General features: G+C 48.7%; 1 protein-coding gene across 1 annotated transcript in view; it reads right to left on the bottom strand.

Annotated features, from left to right (window-relative positions):
* LOC144681057 (inositol-trisphosphate 3-kinase B-like) overlaps positions 1-15,274 on the bottom strand; it is a 145,799-nt gene that overhangs the window by 7,977 nt on the left and 122,548 nt on the right. Inside the window, exons 5-6 of the mRNA XM_078542752.1 lie at positions 7,254-7,355; positions 6,750-6,821 (exon numbers count right to left, since the gene is read on the bottom strand). Coding sequence (XP_078398878.1) covers positions 6,750-6,821; positions 7,254-7,355 — 174 coding nt within the window. The remainder of the gene's footprint in view (positions 1-6,749; positions 6,822-7,253; positions 7,356-15,274) is intronic.

The raw sequence follows: 15,274 nt of genomic DNA on the forward strand, positions 1-15,274 counted from the left end.
TAGGAAGAATAGAGGCATAGACTATTTTTTAAATGGGGAGAGAATTCAGAAATCTGGAGTGCAAAGGGACTTGGGAGTCCTAGTCCAGGATTCTCTTAAGGTTAACTTGCAGGTTGAGTCGGTAGTTAGGAAGGCAAATGCAATGTTGGCATTTATTTCGAGAGGACTAGAATATAAAAGTAGGGATGTGCTGCCGAGGCTTTATAAGGCTCTGGTCAGACCACATTTAGAATATTGTGAGCAATTTTGGGCCCCGTATCTCAGGAAGGATGTGCTGGCCCTGGAGAGGGTTCAGAGGAGGTTCATGAGAACGATCCCAGGAATGAAAGGCTTAACATATGAGGAACGTTTGAGGGCTCTGGGGCGATACTCGATGGAATTTAGAAGGATGAGGGGGGGATCTGATTGAAACTTACAGAATACTGAAAGGCCTGGATAGAGTGGACGTGGGGAAGATGTTTCCATTAGTAGGAGAGACTAGGACCCGAGGGCACAGTCTCAGAGTAAAGGGAAGACCTTTTAGAACAGAGATGAGGAGAAACTTCTTTAGCCAGAGAGTGGTGAATCTATGGAATTCATTGCCGCAGAAGGCTGTGGAGGCCAGGTCATTGAGTGTATTTAAGACCGAGATAGATAGGTTCTTGATTGGTAAGGGGATCAAGGGTTACGGGGAGAAGGCGAGAGAATGGGGTTGAGAAACTTATCAGCCATGATTGAATGGCGGAGCAGACTCGATGGGCCGAATGGTCTAATTTCTGATCCTATGTCTTATAAATGGTCTACCCCGTATCCTGAGACTGTGACCCCTTGTTCTAGACCCTCCCAGCCAGAGGAAACATCATCCCTGCGCCCAGTCTGTCCAGCCCTGTCAGAACTTTATATGTTTCAATGAGATCCCCTCTCATTCTTCTAAACCCCAGTGAATATACAGGCCTAGTCGGCCCAATCTCTCCTCATTCGACAATCCTACCATCCCAGGAATCAGTCTGATGGACTTTTGCTGCACTCTTTCTATGGCAAGTATATCCTTTCTTAGGTAAGGAAACCAAAACTCAATGCACACAATATTCCAGGTGTGGTCTCTGTGCAGCTGCAGTAAGACATCCTTGCTCTTGTACTCAAGTCCTCTCACAATAAAGGCCAATATACCATTTGCCTCCTCAACTGCTTGCTGCACCTGCATGCTTGCTTTCAGTGGTTGGTATACAAAGACACCCAGGTCCCTTTCTACATCAACATTTCCCAATCTATCACCATTTAAATAATACTCTGCCATTCTGTTTTTCCCACCAAAGTGGATAACTTCACCTTTATCCACATCTGCCATGTATTTTCCCATTGACTCAACCTGTCTAAATCACCTTGAAGCCTCTTAACAGCCTCCTCAGCCCTCACATTCCCACCAAGTTTCGTGTTATCAGCAAACTTGGAATTATTACATTTGGTTCCTTGATCCAAATCATGGATATATATTGTGAATAGCTGGGGCACAAGCACTGATCCCTGTGGTACCCCACTAGTCACTGACTGCCACTCCGAAAAAGACCCATTTATTCCTACTCTCTGTTTCCTGTCTGCTAACCAATTCTCAATCCATGTCAATATGTTTCCCTCCAATCCCATGTGCTTTGATTTTGCACACTAACCTCTTATGTGGGACTTAATCAAAAGCTTTCTGAAAATCCAAATACACCACATCCACTGGTTCTCCCTTATCTATTGTGCTGGCTACATCCTCAAAAAACTCCAGTAGGTTTGTCAAACATGACTTTCCTTTCATAAATCCATGTTAATTATGTCTAATCCTGTTGGTATTTTCTAAGTGTCCTGTTATCACATCCTTTATAATAGACTCTAGCATTTTCCCTACTACTGATGTTAGGTTAACCAATCTGTAATTTGCTGTTTTCTCCCTCCCTCCTTTTTTAAATAGTGGAGTTACATTTGCCGCCCTCCAATCTGCCAGGACCGTTCCAGAATCTACAGAATTTTGGAAGATGACAACCAAAGCATCCAATATTTCCATGGCCACCCCCTTTAGTACCCTGGGATGTAGATTATCAGGCCCTGGGAATTCATCAGCTTTCAGTCCCATTAATTTCTCCAGCACTATTATTTTAGTAATACTAATTTCCTTCAATTCCTCCTTCTCACTACACTCTTGGTTCTCTCGCATTCCTGGGAAGTTATTTTGTGTTTTCCTCCATGAAGACAGAACTAAAGTAGTTGTTTAATTGTTCTGCCATTTCCTTGTCCTCTATTATAAATTCTCCCATTTCAGACTGAGGGACCTACATTTGTCTTCACTAATCTTTCTTTTTACATACTTAAGATTCCTGAGAGATTCTCTCTCTCCCAGTCAATGGAGAGATTCTCCCTCTCCCAGTCTCCTAAAAGATTCCCCCTCTCCCAGTCTCCTTAGAGATTCCCTGTTTCCTGGCCCCCTAAGAGATTCCTCCTCTCCTAGTCTCCATAGGTGGCAAAAATTTTCACCTTTAGACACTGAGGAGTTGTACATTAATGACATATTTCCATGCATAGATGTCTGCATCATCAGAGCGTGGGGAGAGGGCCTCTTAAAGGGGCAATGCTGACCCCAGATTCAGTGAGGCCACCCCTGGTGCCCTCCTGTGTGCAGTTGATTAGCTAATTCTGAGTGCTGTGAAGAGGAGGAAGCCCTGGCACACTCATGTTGCATGGGAGTTGGTGGCTGACTAGGTCAGCAGTGTTGGCGTTGTGAGGAGGACCTGGTCCCAATGCCATAAAAAGCCGAATGACCTCAAGAGGTCAGCAAGGGTGAGTAAGGCATCAGTATGAACAATATTGGTCCAGTGACACACCTGCATGACCCGCCGCGTGTGGTCACACACTAGCATCACGTTGACTGAGCGGAATCCCTGTCTGTTTATGAATGCGCAGGGCTGTCCCTCAGGAGCCTTGATGACTCTGTGTGTACAATCAATGGCTCCCTGCACCCTGGAGAAACCAGCAATGGCTGCAAACCCACGGGCCGTCTCGTTCGGGGTTTGGGCACCCTGCGTGAAGCCGATGGTCATTGCCGGCTGCCGGAACATTGCATCCGTGAACACCTTGACGTAATGGTGTGCAGCCGGCTGTGTTATCCCAGTCAGGTCCCCACAGGCTGCCTGGAAAGAGCCTGTGGTGAAGGCGTTCAGCTGCTGCTGCCACCTTCAGGGCGACTGACATCGGGAGGCCCCCAAGGTAGCTTGACGCGATCTCCCCGCGAGCGTCTCACCAAAGGTTGTCACAGTCACCCTTGGAAGCCTCAGTCGTCTTCTGCACTGAGTCTCACCCAGTTGCAGGGAGCTGAATCGCTGCCTGTATACCCTTGGTGCTGCGTATAAGGGTTTCTAGGCTCCTCTTGACCATCGCTAATCTGTCCCCTTCCTGAGGCCCTACAGCATCCTGAGGCTCCCTCTGATCTCTTATTCCTCTCACCCTCCTCCTCCTCACAATCCTCGTCTCCTCCTCGCTGGAGGTTGTATCTCCGACAGGGACCACAATCCCCATCTGTCTCCGAGAATATTCACCCCTCACCCCTGGGTCATGGACAGGAGAATATTCAATGAACTATCAAAAGGGCCCCCTGAATGAGGGGGAATAGCCACTAGAGCAGTCCCTGCACTCATAGGTATTGAACTGCAAAGCTCAGACTCTGCTCTCAGCTGCAGTTAAGGAACCCACCAAAACAAGACTGTGCTTAAATAAACGGGATACTCACCTGGCGTGAATCTCACTTTGAAGGCGTACTATTGCCTTCCAGCGGTATCATTCCAGTCAGACTGCTTGTAAATTGCATCAACTGGCATTTAAATTGATATTTAAATAAGGCGGGCAGGTTCCCGACCTTTTGACCTGCCTGCGTACGGTATTACAGTAAACTGGCGTGATGATGTCATGAACGGTGGCCAACATCATGAGGGCCCAATAATACTCTCTACAAAGTGGGAATCGCTCCCGATCACCGAGTGCATTATTTAGCCCAGTATTAAAGACTGCGTCTGTGTGAGACTGTGTCTGTGTGAGACTGTGTCTATGTGAGACTGTGTCTCTGTGAGAGACTGTGTCTATGTGTGAGACCGTGTCTGTGTGAGAGACTGTGTCTATGTGTGAGACCGTGTCTGTGTGAGAGGCTGTGCCTGTGTGAGAGGCTGTGTCTGTGTGAGAGGCTGTGCCTGTGTGAGAGGCTGTGTCTGTGTGAGAGGCTGTGTCTGTGTGAGAGGCTGTGTCTGTGTGAGACTGTGTCTTTGTGTGAGACTGTGTCTGCGTGAGAGGCTGTGTCTGTGTGAGAGGCTGTGTCTGTGTGAGACTGTGTCTTTGGGAGGGACTGTGCCTGTGTGAGAGGCTGTGTCTGTGTGAGAGGCTGTGTCTGTGTGAGACTGTGTCTTTGTGAGGGATTGTGTCTGCGTGAGAGGCTGTGTCTGTGTGAGACTGTGTCTGTGTGAGACTGTGTCTTTGTGAGGGACTATGTCTGTGTGAGAGGTTGTGTCTGTGTGAGAGGCTGTGTATGTGTGAGACTGTGTCTGTGTGAGACTGTGCCTGTGTGAGAGGCTGTGTCTGTGTGAGAGGCTGTGTCTGTGTGAGACTGTGTCTTTGTGAGGGACTGTGCCTGTGTGAGAGGCTGTGTCTGTGTGAGAGGCTGTGTCTGTGTGAGAGGCTGTGTCTGTGTGAGGGACTATGCCTGTGTGAGACTGTGTCTTTGTGAGGGACTGTGTCTGCGTGAGAGGCTGTGTCTGTGTGAGAGGCTGTGTCTGTGTGAGACTGTGTCTTTGTGAGGGACTGTGTCTGCGTGAGAGGCTGTGTCTGTGTGAGACTGTGTCTTTGTGAGAGGCTGTGTCTGTGTGAGAGGCTGTGTCTGTGTGAGAGGCTGTGTCTGTGTGAGACTGTGTCTGTGTGAGAGGCTGTGTCTTTGTGAGAGGCTGTGTCTGTGTGAGAGGCTGTGTCTGTGTGAGACTGTGTCTGTGTGAGACTGTGTCTTTGTGAGGGACTGTGCCTGTGTGAGAGGCTGTGTCTGTGTGAGAGGCTGTGTCTGTGTGAGACTGTGTCTTTGGGAGGGACTGTGCCTGTGTGAGAGGCTGTGTCTGCGTGAGAGGCTGTGTCTGTGTGAGACTGTGTCTTTGGGAGGGACTGTGCCTGTGTGAGAGGCTGTGTCTGTGTGAGAGGCTGTGTCTGTGTGAGACTGTGCCTGTGTGAGAGGCTGTGTCTGTGTGAGAGGCTGTGTCTGTGTGAGAGGCTGTGTCTGTGTGAGACTGTGTCTTTGTGAGGGACTGTGTCTGCGTGAGAGGTTGTGTCTGTGTGAGAGGCTGTGTCTGTGTGAGACTGTGTCTGTGTGAGACTGTGCCTGTGTGAGAGGCTGTGTCTGTGTGAGAGGCTGTGTCTGTGTGAGACTGTGTCTTTGTGAGAGACTGTGCCTGTGTGAGAGGCTGTGTCTGTGTGAGAGGCTGTGTCTGTGTGAGACTGTGCCTGTGTGAGAGGCTGTGTCTGCGTGAGAGGCTGTGTCTGTGTGAGACTGTGTCTGTGTGAGGGACTATGCCTGTGTGAGACTGTGTCTTTGTGAGGGCCTGTGTCTGTGTGAGAGGCTGTGTCTGTGTGAGACTGTGTCTGTGTGAGAATGTGTCTTTGTGAGGGACTGTGTCTGCGTGAGAGGCTGTGTCTGTGTGAGACTGTGTCTGTGTGAGACTGCGTCTTTGTGAGGGACTGTGCCTGTGTGAGAGGCTGTGTCTGTGTGAGACTGTGTCTGTGTGAGACTGTGTCTTTGTGAGGGACTGTGTCTGCGTGAGAGACTGTGTCTTTGTGAGGGACTGTGTCTGCGTGAGAGGCTGTGTCTGTGTGAGACTGTGTCTGTGTGAGACTGTGCCTTTGTGAGGGACTGTGTCTGCGTGAGAGGCTGTGTCTGTGTGAGACTGCGTCTTTGGGAGGGACTGTGCCTGTGTGAGAGGCTGTGTCTGTGTGAGAGGCTGTCTGTGAGAGGCTGTGTCTGTGTGAGAGGCTGTGTCTGTGTGAGAGGCTGTGTCTGTGTGAGACTGTGTCTTTGTGAGGGACTGTGTCTGTGTGAGAGGCTGTGTCTGTGCGAGACTGTGTCTGTGTGACAGACTGTCTCTGTGAGAGACTGTGTCTGTGTGAGAGACAGTGTCTGTGTGAGAGACTGTATCTGTGTGAGAGACTGTATCTGTGTGAGAGACTGTATCTGTGTGAGAGGCTGTATCTGTGTGAGAGACTGTATCTGTGTGAGAGACTGTATCTGTGTAAGAGGCTGTGTCTGTGTGAAAGGCTGTGTCTGTGAGAGGCTGTGTCTGTGTGAGGGTCTATGCCTGTGTAATGGACTGTGCCTGTGTGAGAGACTGTGTCTGTGTGAGACTGTCTATGTGTGAGACTGTGTCTATGTGTGAGACTGTATCTGTGTGAGAGACTGTTTCTGTGTGAGAGACTGTGACTGACAGACTGTGACTGACTGGCTGTGTGACCAGCTGTGTCTGTGTGAGACTGTTTCTGTGAGAGACTGTCTGTGTGAGATTGTGTCTGTGTGACACCAGCAAGACTCAGGGCCTATAAGGAGAGAATACTGGAGAGAAAAATCTTCCCAGTTTATCTTAGCAGACTTGGTGACCAGGGGAATGGAAGTGTGGGGAATACTGTTGTCACCAATGTCTCCTTGGCAAACCCCAACCCCCAACAGTTTACCAATTACTCTTCGGGAAGTCTCACAGAAAATACTAATCTCAGCTCACCTCATGAGTCTTGAAGAAAGGAGAGGCTTCCAGAGTGTCCTTAATCAGCTTCAAACGATCGAGGTACTTTTCCTGGAACAGACACAACATGGGAATCATTGGAGTGAACAGCCCTCCTTACCTTTCCCGTTCTCCCACCCTCCCCCCAGTCTGCCCTCTTCTTCCTCGCCGCCCCCCCACCCCTGTCACCCATTCATCCTCACCTGGATTCCCAGTGCCGCTTCCTCCTTCGCCCTCACCCCTCCCCTCAGAGCGAGCTTCTCCCAGCAGGATTCTTGACCAGCACCACCACCCTCCCCATTCATGAGCTGTTCATCGAGGAGGCTGTGACCACGGCCCTGACCCACTCTCCCGCCTTTGCATTTGAGAGATATCGCCATTTCTTCACCCACGTTGCAGCTAAAACCACACCTCCCCTCCCTCGCCGACCCACCCAGCCCAAGGCCCACCCCAGGCCCTCTACACCACACAAAAGGCAAAAACAAATTCAAAAAAAAAACTTACCAAAATAACCTTGTTTCCTTTGGTGAAATCCCTGAATGCCTCCTCAATCTGCTCTTTGGTTTTCGTCTTCTTAAAGTCACGGTTCACCGTCCCATCCTCATTCTGTGTGAAGAATGAATAATTAACAGCGGCATATGGCACTGACCTTTCACCTCTGGGGCCTAAGGGTAGGCTCAACCCAAGCTATGAAGGGGCCCCTCTCTCGCAGCCCACATCTGCCTGCTCGGGTGGATGTAAAAGATCCCACGGCACTCCTTTGAAGAAGAGCAGTGGAGTTATCCCCAAAGTCCTGGCCAACATTTATCCCCCAGTCAACAGATTACCTGGTCATTATCACATTGCTGCTCGTGGGAATTTGCTGAGCACAAATTAGCTCCTGTCTCCGCTATATTACAACAGGGACAACACCGCAGAAAAAAGCACTTCATTGGCTGTAAAGGGCTCTGAGACGTGTGGTGGTCGTGAAAAGTACTAAATAAATGTACCTTTCGCCTATATTAAAGATTCTAGATAAATGCAAGTTGTTTTTGTTGGAAATCCTAACTCGTAACTGAAATAAATTGCATCGAATCACCTCCCCATTATCCTCCCCTCGCCCACACTCCTCCCCGCATTGAATAGTTGGAACAAAGGAAAGGATATTCCCTGCTGTTTATTTTTTTGTCTGGCTATTAAATTAGGCCTGCGTCTGTGCTGCAGGCCTGCCTTGGCACTTGACCTCCTTCAGCTGCTGTCACGTACGACTGCTTTTCCAAACAGAAATGTCAGCAACAGACATTCCTGTGAGTGTGCGTGAGTGGAAGGAGGCAGGAGCCGTGAAGAAAAGGCCCAGCCGCTTAATTTAGAGTCAAGAGTGGAAACGCAGGTGTCTTTAAGCCCCTGTGCATCGTAACCACGGAGACCAAGGCCAGACCGGTAATGGGTGTAGGAAGCACTCGTGAGGAGGAAGCACACCACTTTCTACAGAGAAAGAAAGAAAGTGCATCTCCTGGCGCTTTTCACCACTCGGGACATCCCAGAGCGCTTTGCAGCCAATAAAGTGCCTTTGATGTGTGGTCACTGTCGTGATGTAGGAAACGTGGCAGCCAATTTACGCACAGCAAGCTCCCACAAACAGAATGAAATAATGACCAGGTATTGCCTTTTTTTTTCCGATTGAGGGATATTGGATAGGGCACCGGGGGATAACACCCCCCTGCTCTGCTTCAAAATAGATTTTTACAGCCACCTTGGAGGCCGGACGGAGCCTCAGTTTAAAATCTCACCCAAAAGACAGCACCTCCAACAATGCAGCACTCCCTCAGTAGCACCCCACAGAAGAAGAATTAAAATATCACTGGGGGGCCAAATGTCTCCTTTTATAATTCTGGTGTCTCCACTATTTTGTGCTGGAGTCATTGAGTCATCGAGTTATACAGCACAGAAACAGGCCCTTCAGCCCATCGTCTCTGTGCAGCCATCAAGCACCTATCCATTCTAATCCCATTTTCCAGTACTTGGCCCGTAGCCCTGTATGCTTTAGCATTTCAAGTGCTCATCTAAATACTTCTTAAATGTTGTGAGGGTTCCTGCCTCTACCACCCCCTCAGGCAGTGTGTTCCAGATTCCAACCACCCTATGGATGAAAACATTTTTCCTCAATTCCCCTCTAAACCCCCTGCCCCTAACCTTAAATCTATGCCCCCTGGTTATTTACACCTCCAATAAGGGGAAAGTTTCTTCCTATCTGGAGGGGGTCACTGGAGGGGGTGCAGAGGAGATTCACCAGGATGTTGCCTGGGATGAAACATTTAAGTTATGAAGAGAGGTTGGATAGGCTTGGGTTGTTTTCGTTGGAGCAGAGAAGACTGAGGGGCGACCTGATCGAGGTGTACAAGATTATGAGGGGCACGGACAGGGTGGATAGGGAGCAGCTGCTCCCCTTAGCTGAAGGGTCAGTCACAAAGGAGCATAAGTTCAAGGTGAGGGGCAGGAGGTTTAGGGCGGATGTGAGGAAAAACTTTTTTACCCAGAGGGTGGTGATGGTCTGGAATGTGCTGCCTGGGAGGGTGGTGGAGGCGGGTTGCCTCACATCCTTTAAAAAGTACCTGGATGAGCACTTGGCACATCATAACATTCAAGGCTATGGGCCAAGTGCTGGTAAATGGGATTAGGTAGGTAGGTCAGGTGTTTCTCACGTGTTGGTGCAGACTCGATGGGCTGAAGGGCCTCTTCTGCACTGTGTGATTCTGTGATTCTGTGATCTTTTCTATCTATGCCCCTCACAATTTTGTATACCTCTATCAGGTCCCCCCTCAGCCTTCTCTGCTCTAAGGAAAAGAACCCTAGCCTATCCAGTCTCTCTTCATAGCTGAAACGCTCCAGCCCAGGCAACATCCTGGTGAATCTCCTCTTCACCCCCTCCAATGCAATCACATCCTCCCTATAGTGTGGTGACCAGAACTGCACACAGTACTCCAGCTGTGGCCTAACTAGTGTTTTATACAGTTCCAACATAACCTCCCTGCTCTTATATTCTATGGCTTGGCTAATAAAGGTAAGTATCCCATATGCCTTCTTAACCACATTAGCTACCTGTGTTGCTGCCTTCAGGGATCTATGGACATGTACACCAAGGTCTCTCTGGTCCTCTGTACTTCCTAGGGTCCTACTATTCATTGTGTATTCCCTTGCCGTTTTAGTCCTCCCAAAATGCATCACCTCACATTCTCAGGATTAAATTCCATTTGCCACTGCTCTGCCCATCTTACCAGCCCATCCATATCATCCTGTAATCTAAGGCTTTCCTCCTCACTATTTATGACACCACCAATTTTCGTGTTATCTGCGAACTTACTGATCATACCTCCTATATCCACATCTAAATCATTAATGTACACTACAAACAGCAAGGGTCCCAGCACCGATCCGTGCGGTACACCACTCGTCACAGGCTTCCAACTGCAAAAGTAACCTTCGACCATCACCCCCACCGCCTCCTGCCACTAAGCCAATTTTGGATCCAATTTGCCAAATTGCCCTGAATCCCATGGGACTTCCATGAACCTTCTTGACCAATCTCCCATGCAGGACCTTGTCAAAAGCCTTACAAATAGTCACCTCCTCGAAATATTCAATCAATTTTGTTAGACAACAATCAGCAATGGTTTCATGGTCATCATCAGGCTTTTTTTAAATTCCAGATTTTTTTTTTAAATTCAAATTTCACCATCTGCCATGGTGGGGTTTGAATTTGGGTTCCCAGAGCATTGCTCTGGGTCTCTGGAATATAGCCCAGTGACAATATCACCTCCCTTATGGATGCAATGGGGAAGAGTTTCACCTTGACCTGATCTGACCCAGACAACTGGATGGCAAATAGCTTCATGTTGATAAGGTGATCCCCAAGAGTATGACTTCATTGCACAGTTACTGAGTCATTTTAACATGGTGGGACATTATAAGGTGTCAGGAGACACTGGACACACAGCAGGAGAGACTTTGTGAAGGCGGCTAAAGAAGGTGTGGATGGCTGGGAGGCAGCTGACCAGGCAAGGCGAATCAGTTCTGCTGAAGGGTCGTGAGGACTCGAAACGTCAACTCTTTTCTTCTCCGCCGATGCTGCCAGACCTGCTGAGTTTTTCCAGGTAATTCTGTTTTTGTTAAGGGAATTAGGGACAGAGTTCCGGAGAATGAGGGAATTCGGTCTGGAGGGCCTACAGCGGATAGCGGAATAGAGGAAAGGGAGGATGGAAATACAGCAGGACCAAATTCAAAAAGCAACAGGGATGTGGGCCCATTGAGCAGGGCTGGAGAACCAATGGAAGACAGTGAGGGCAGTGGTGAGAGGTCAGCAGGGCTGGAGAACCAATGGGAGACAGTGAGGGCAGGGGTGACAGGTCAGCAGGGCTGGAGAACCAATGGAAGACAGTGAGGGCAGGGGTGACAGGTCAGCAGGGCTGGAGAACCAATGGGAGACAGTGAGGGCAGGGGTGACAGGTCAGCAGGGCTGGAGAACCAATGGAAGACAGTGAGGGCAGGGGTGACAGGTCACCAGGGCTGGAGAACCAATGGAAGACAGTGAGCGCAGGGGTGAGAGGTCAGCAGGGCTGGAGAACCAATGGAAGACAGTGAGGGCAGGGGTGAGAGGTCAGCAGGGTTTAGTGCAGGATATATGATGGCATGTGGACAGAGTAGATAGGGAAGAACTATCCCATTGACAGAAGGATCGAGGACTGGAGGACACTGATTTAAGGTGATTGGCAATAGAAGCAACAGCAACATGAGGAAAAAGCAGTGGGTTTGTAGAATCTGGAATGCATTGGCTGAGAGTGTGGCGGAGGCAGATTCAATTGTTGTTTTCAAAAGCAAATTGGATCATTATTTAAAGAGGAAAAACTGCAGGACTACAGGGAATAGGCAGGGGAGTGGTATGAGGAGCATTGCTCCTTCAGAGGTCTGGCACCAGCTGATTGGCCTCCCTCTGTGTTGTAACCATTCGATGATTCTATCGAGAATACTGGAGGTTCACAAGCTGCACACTCATGAAACATTCACATGTGTGTACTCATGTACACACATTCACAAGCAGCAGTATGCACACCTTACACACACTCTCCCACACCTCACACAGACACACACACCTTACACACACTCTCACACACCTTACACACACAGACACCTTATACACACACTCTCACACACCTCACACAGACACACACACACCTTACACACACTCTCCCACACCTCACACAGACACACACACCTTACACACACTCTCACACCTCACACAGACACACACACCTTACACACACTCTCACACACCTTACACAGACACACACACCTTACACACACTCTCCCACACCTTACACAGACACACACACCTTACACACACTCTCCCACACCTTACACAGACACACACACCTTACACACACTCTCCCACACCTTACACAGACACACACACCTTACACACACTCTCACACACCTTACACACACAGACACCTTATACACACACTCTCACACACCTCACACAGACACACACACCTTACACACACTCTCACACACCTTACACACACAGACACCTTATACACACACTCTCACACACCTCACACAGACACACACACCTTACACACACTCTCACACACCTTACACACACAGACACCTTATACACACACTCTCACACACCTTACACACACAGACACCTTATACACACTCTCACACACCTTACACAGACACACACACCTTACACACACTCTCACACACCTTACACACACAGACACCTTATACACACACTCTCACACACCTTACACACACAGACACCTTATACACACACTCTCACACACCTTACACACACAGACACCTTATACACACTCTCACACACCTTACACAGACACACACACCTTACACACACTCTCACACACCTTACACACACAGACACCTTATACACACACTCTCACACACCTCACACAGACACACACACCTTACACACACTCTCACACACACAGACACCTTATACACACTCTCACACACCTTACACAGACACACACACCTTACACACACTCTCACACACCTTACACACACAGACACCTTATACACACACTCTCACACACAGACACACACACCTTACACACACTCTCACACACCTTACACACACAGACACCTTATACACACACTCTCACACACCTCACACAGACACACACACCTTACACACACTCTCACACACCTTACACACACAGACACCTTATACACACACTCTCACACACCTTACACACACAGACACCTTATACACACTCTCACACACCTTACACAGACACACACACCTTACACACACTCTCACACACCTTACACACACAGACACCTTATACACACACTCTCACACACCTTACACACACAGACACCTTATACACACACTCTCACACACCTTACACACACAGACACCTTATACACACTCTCACACACCTTACACAGACACACACACCTTACACACACTCTCACACACCTTACACACACAGACACCTTATACACACACTCTCACACACCTCACACAGACACACACACCTTACACACACTCTCACACACACAGACACCTTATACACACTCTCACACACCTTACACAGACACACACACCTTACACACACTCTCACACACCTTACACACACAGACACCTTATACACACTCTCACACACCTCACACAGACACACACACCTTACACACACTCTCCCACACCTTACACAGACACACACACCTTACACACACTCTCACACACCTTACACAGACACACACACCTTACACACACTCTCACACACCTTACACACACAGACACCTTATACACACACTCTCACACACATACATACACACCCCTTACACACACATTCACACCTTACACACACTCTCATACACACACCCACACCTTACACACACTCTCCCACACCTTACACAGACACACACACCTTACACACACTCTCACACACCTTACACACACAGACACCTTATACACACACTCTCACACACCTTACACACATACATACACACCCCTTACACACACATTCACACCTTACACACACTCTCATACACACCCACACACCCACACCTTACACACACACACCCACACCTTACACACACTCTCACACATCTTACACACACCCTCTCACACACCTTACACACACTCCCCATGCCTTGCACACACTTTACACACACACCACACAAACCTTACACACACTCTCACACACCTTACACACTCACATACACACACACTCTCCAACACCTTACACACACTCATACACACACCTTCATATACACACACTGACACACACATTACATACACACTTACACTCACATGCACCTTACACATATAGTTTCACACACATTCACACATCTCACACACACACTCAAATACACACATTACACACACACATTACATACACACTGACACACCTTACACTCATACACTGCTGGAGAGCCCAGCACATCAGTGCAAAAGATAAGGCTGAAGCATTCACAACAATCTTTAGCCAGGAGTGCCGAGTGGATGATCCATCTCGGCCTCCTCCGGAGGTCCCCAGCATCATAGATGCCAGTCTTCGGCCAATTTGATTCACTCAAAGTGATATCAAGAAATGGGTGAAGGCACTGGATACTGCAAAGGCTATGGGCCCTGACAATATTTTTTTTATTCATTCATGGGATGTGGGCATCGCTGGCTACACCAGCATTTATTGCCCATCCCTAGTTGCCCTTGAGAAGGTGGTGGTGAGCTGCCTTCTTGAACTACTACAGTCCATGTGATGTAGGTAAACTCAGTGCTCTTAGGAAGGGAGTTCCAGGATTTTGACCCAGCGACAGTGAAGGAACGGCAATATATTTCCAAGTCAGGATGGTGAGTGACTTGGAGGGGAACTTGCAGATGGTGGTGCTCCCATCTATCTGCTGCCCTTGTCCTTCTAGATGGTAGTGGTCATGAGTTTGGAAGTTACTGAAGACTTGTGCTCCAGAGCTTGCCGTGCCACTAGCCAAGTTGTTCCAGTAAAGCTACAACACTGGCACCTACACGGCTATGTGGAAAATCGTCCAGGTATGTCCTGTACACAAAAAGCAGGACAAATCCAACCCAGCCAATTACCACCACATCAGTCTACTCTCGATCATTAGTAAAATAATGGAAGAGGTGATCAACAGTGTTATCAAGTGGCACTTGCTTAGCAACAACCTGTTCACTGACGCTCAGTTTGGGTTCCGCCAGGGTCACTCAGCTCCTGACCTCATTACAGCCTTGGTTCAAACATGGACAAAAGAGCTGAACTCCCGAGGTGAGGTGAGAGTGACTGCCCTTGACATCAAGGCAGCAATTGACCGAGTGTGGCATCAAGGAGCCCTAGCAAAACTGGAGTCAATGGGAATCAGGGGGAAAACTCTCCGCTGGTTGGAGTCATACCTAGCACAAAGGATGATGGTTGTGGTTGTTGGAGGTCAGTCATCTCAGCTCCAGGACATCACTGCAGGAGTTCCTCAGGGTAGTGTCCTCGGCCCAACCATCTTCAGCTGCA

Source organism: Cetorhinus maximus, chromosome 5, assembly GCF_964194155.1.
Source record: "Cetorhinus maximus chromosome 5, sCetMax3.hap1.1, whole genome shotgun sequence".
NCBI classification, from domain to species: Eukaryota; Metazoa; Chordata; class Chondrichthyes; order Lamniformes; family Cetorhinidae; genus Cetorhinus; species Cetorhinus maximus.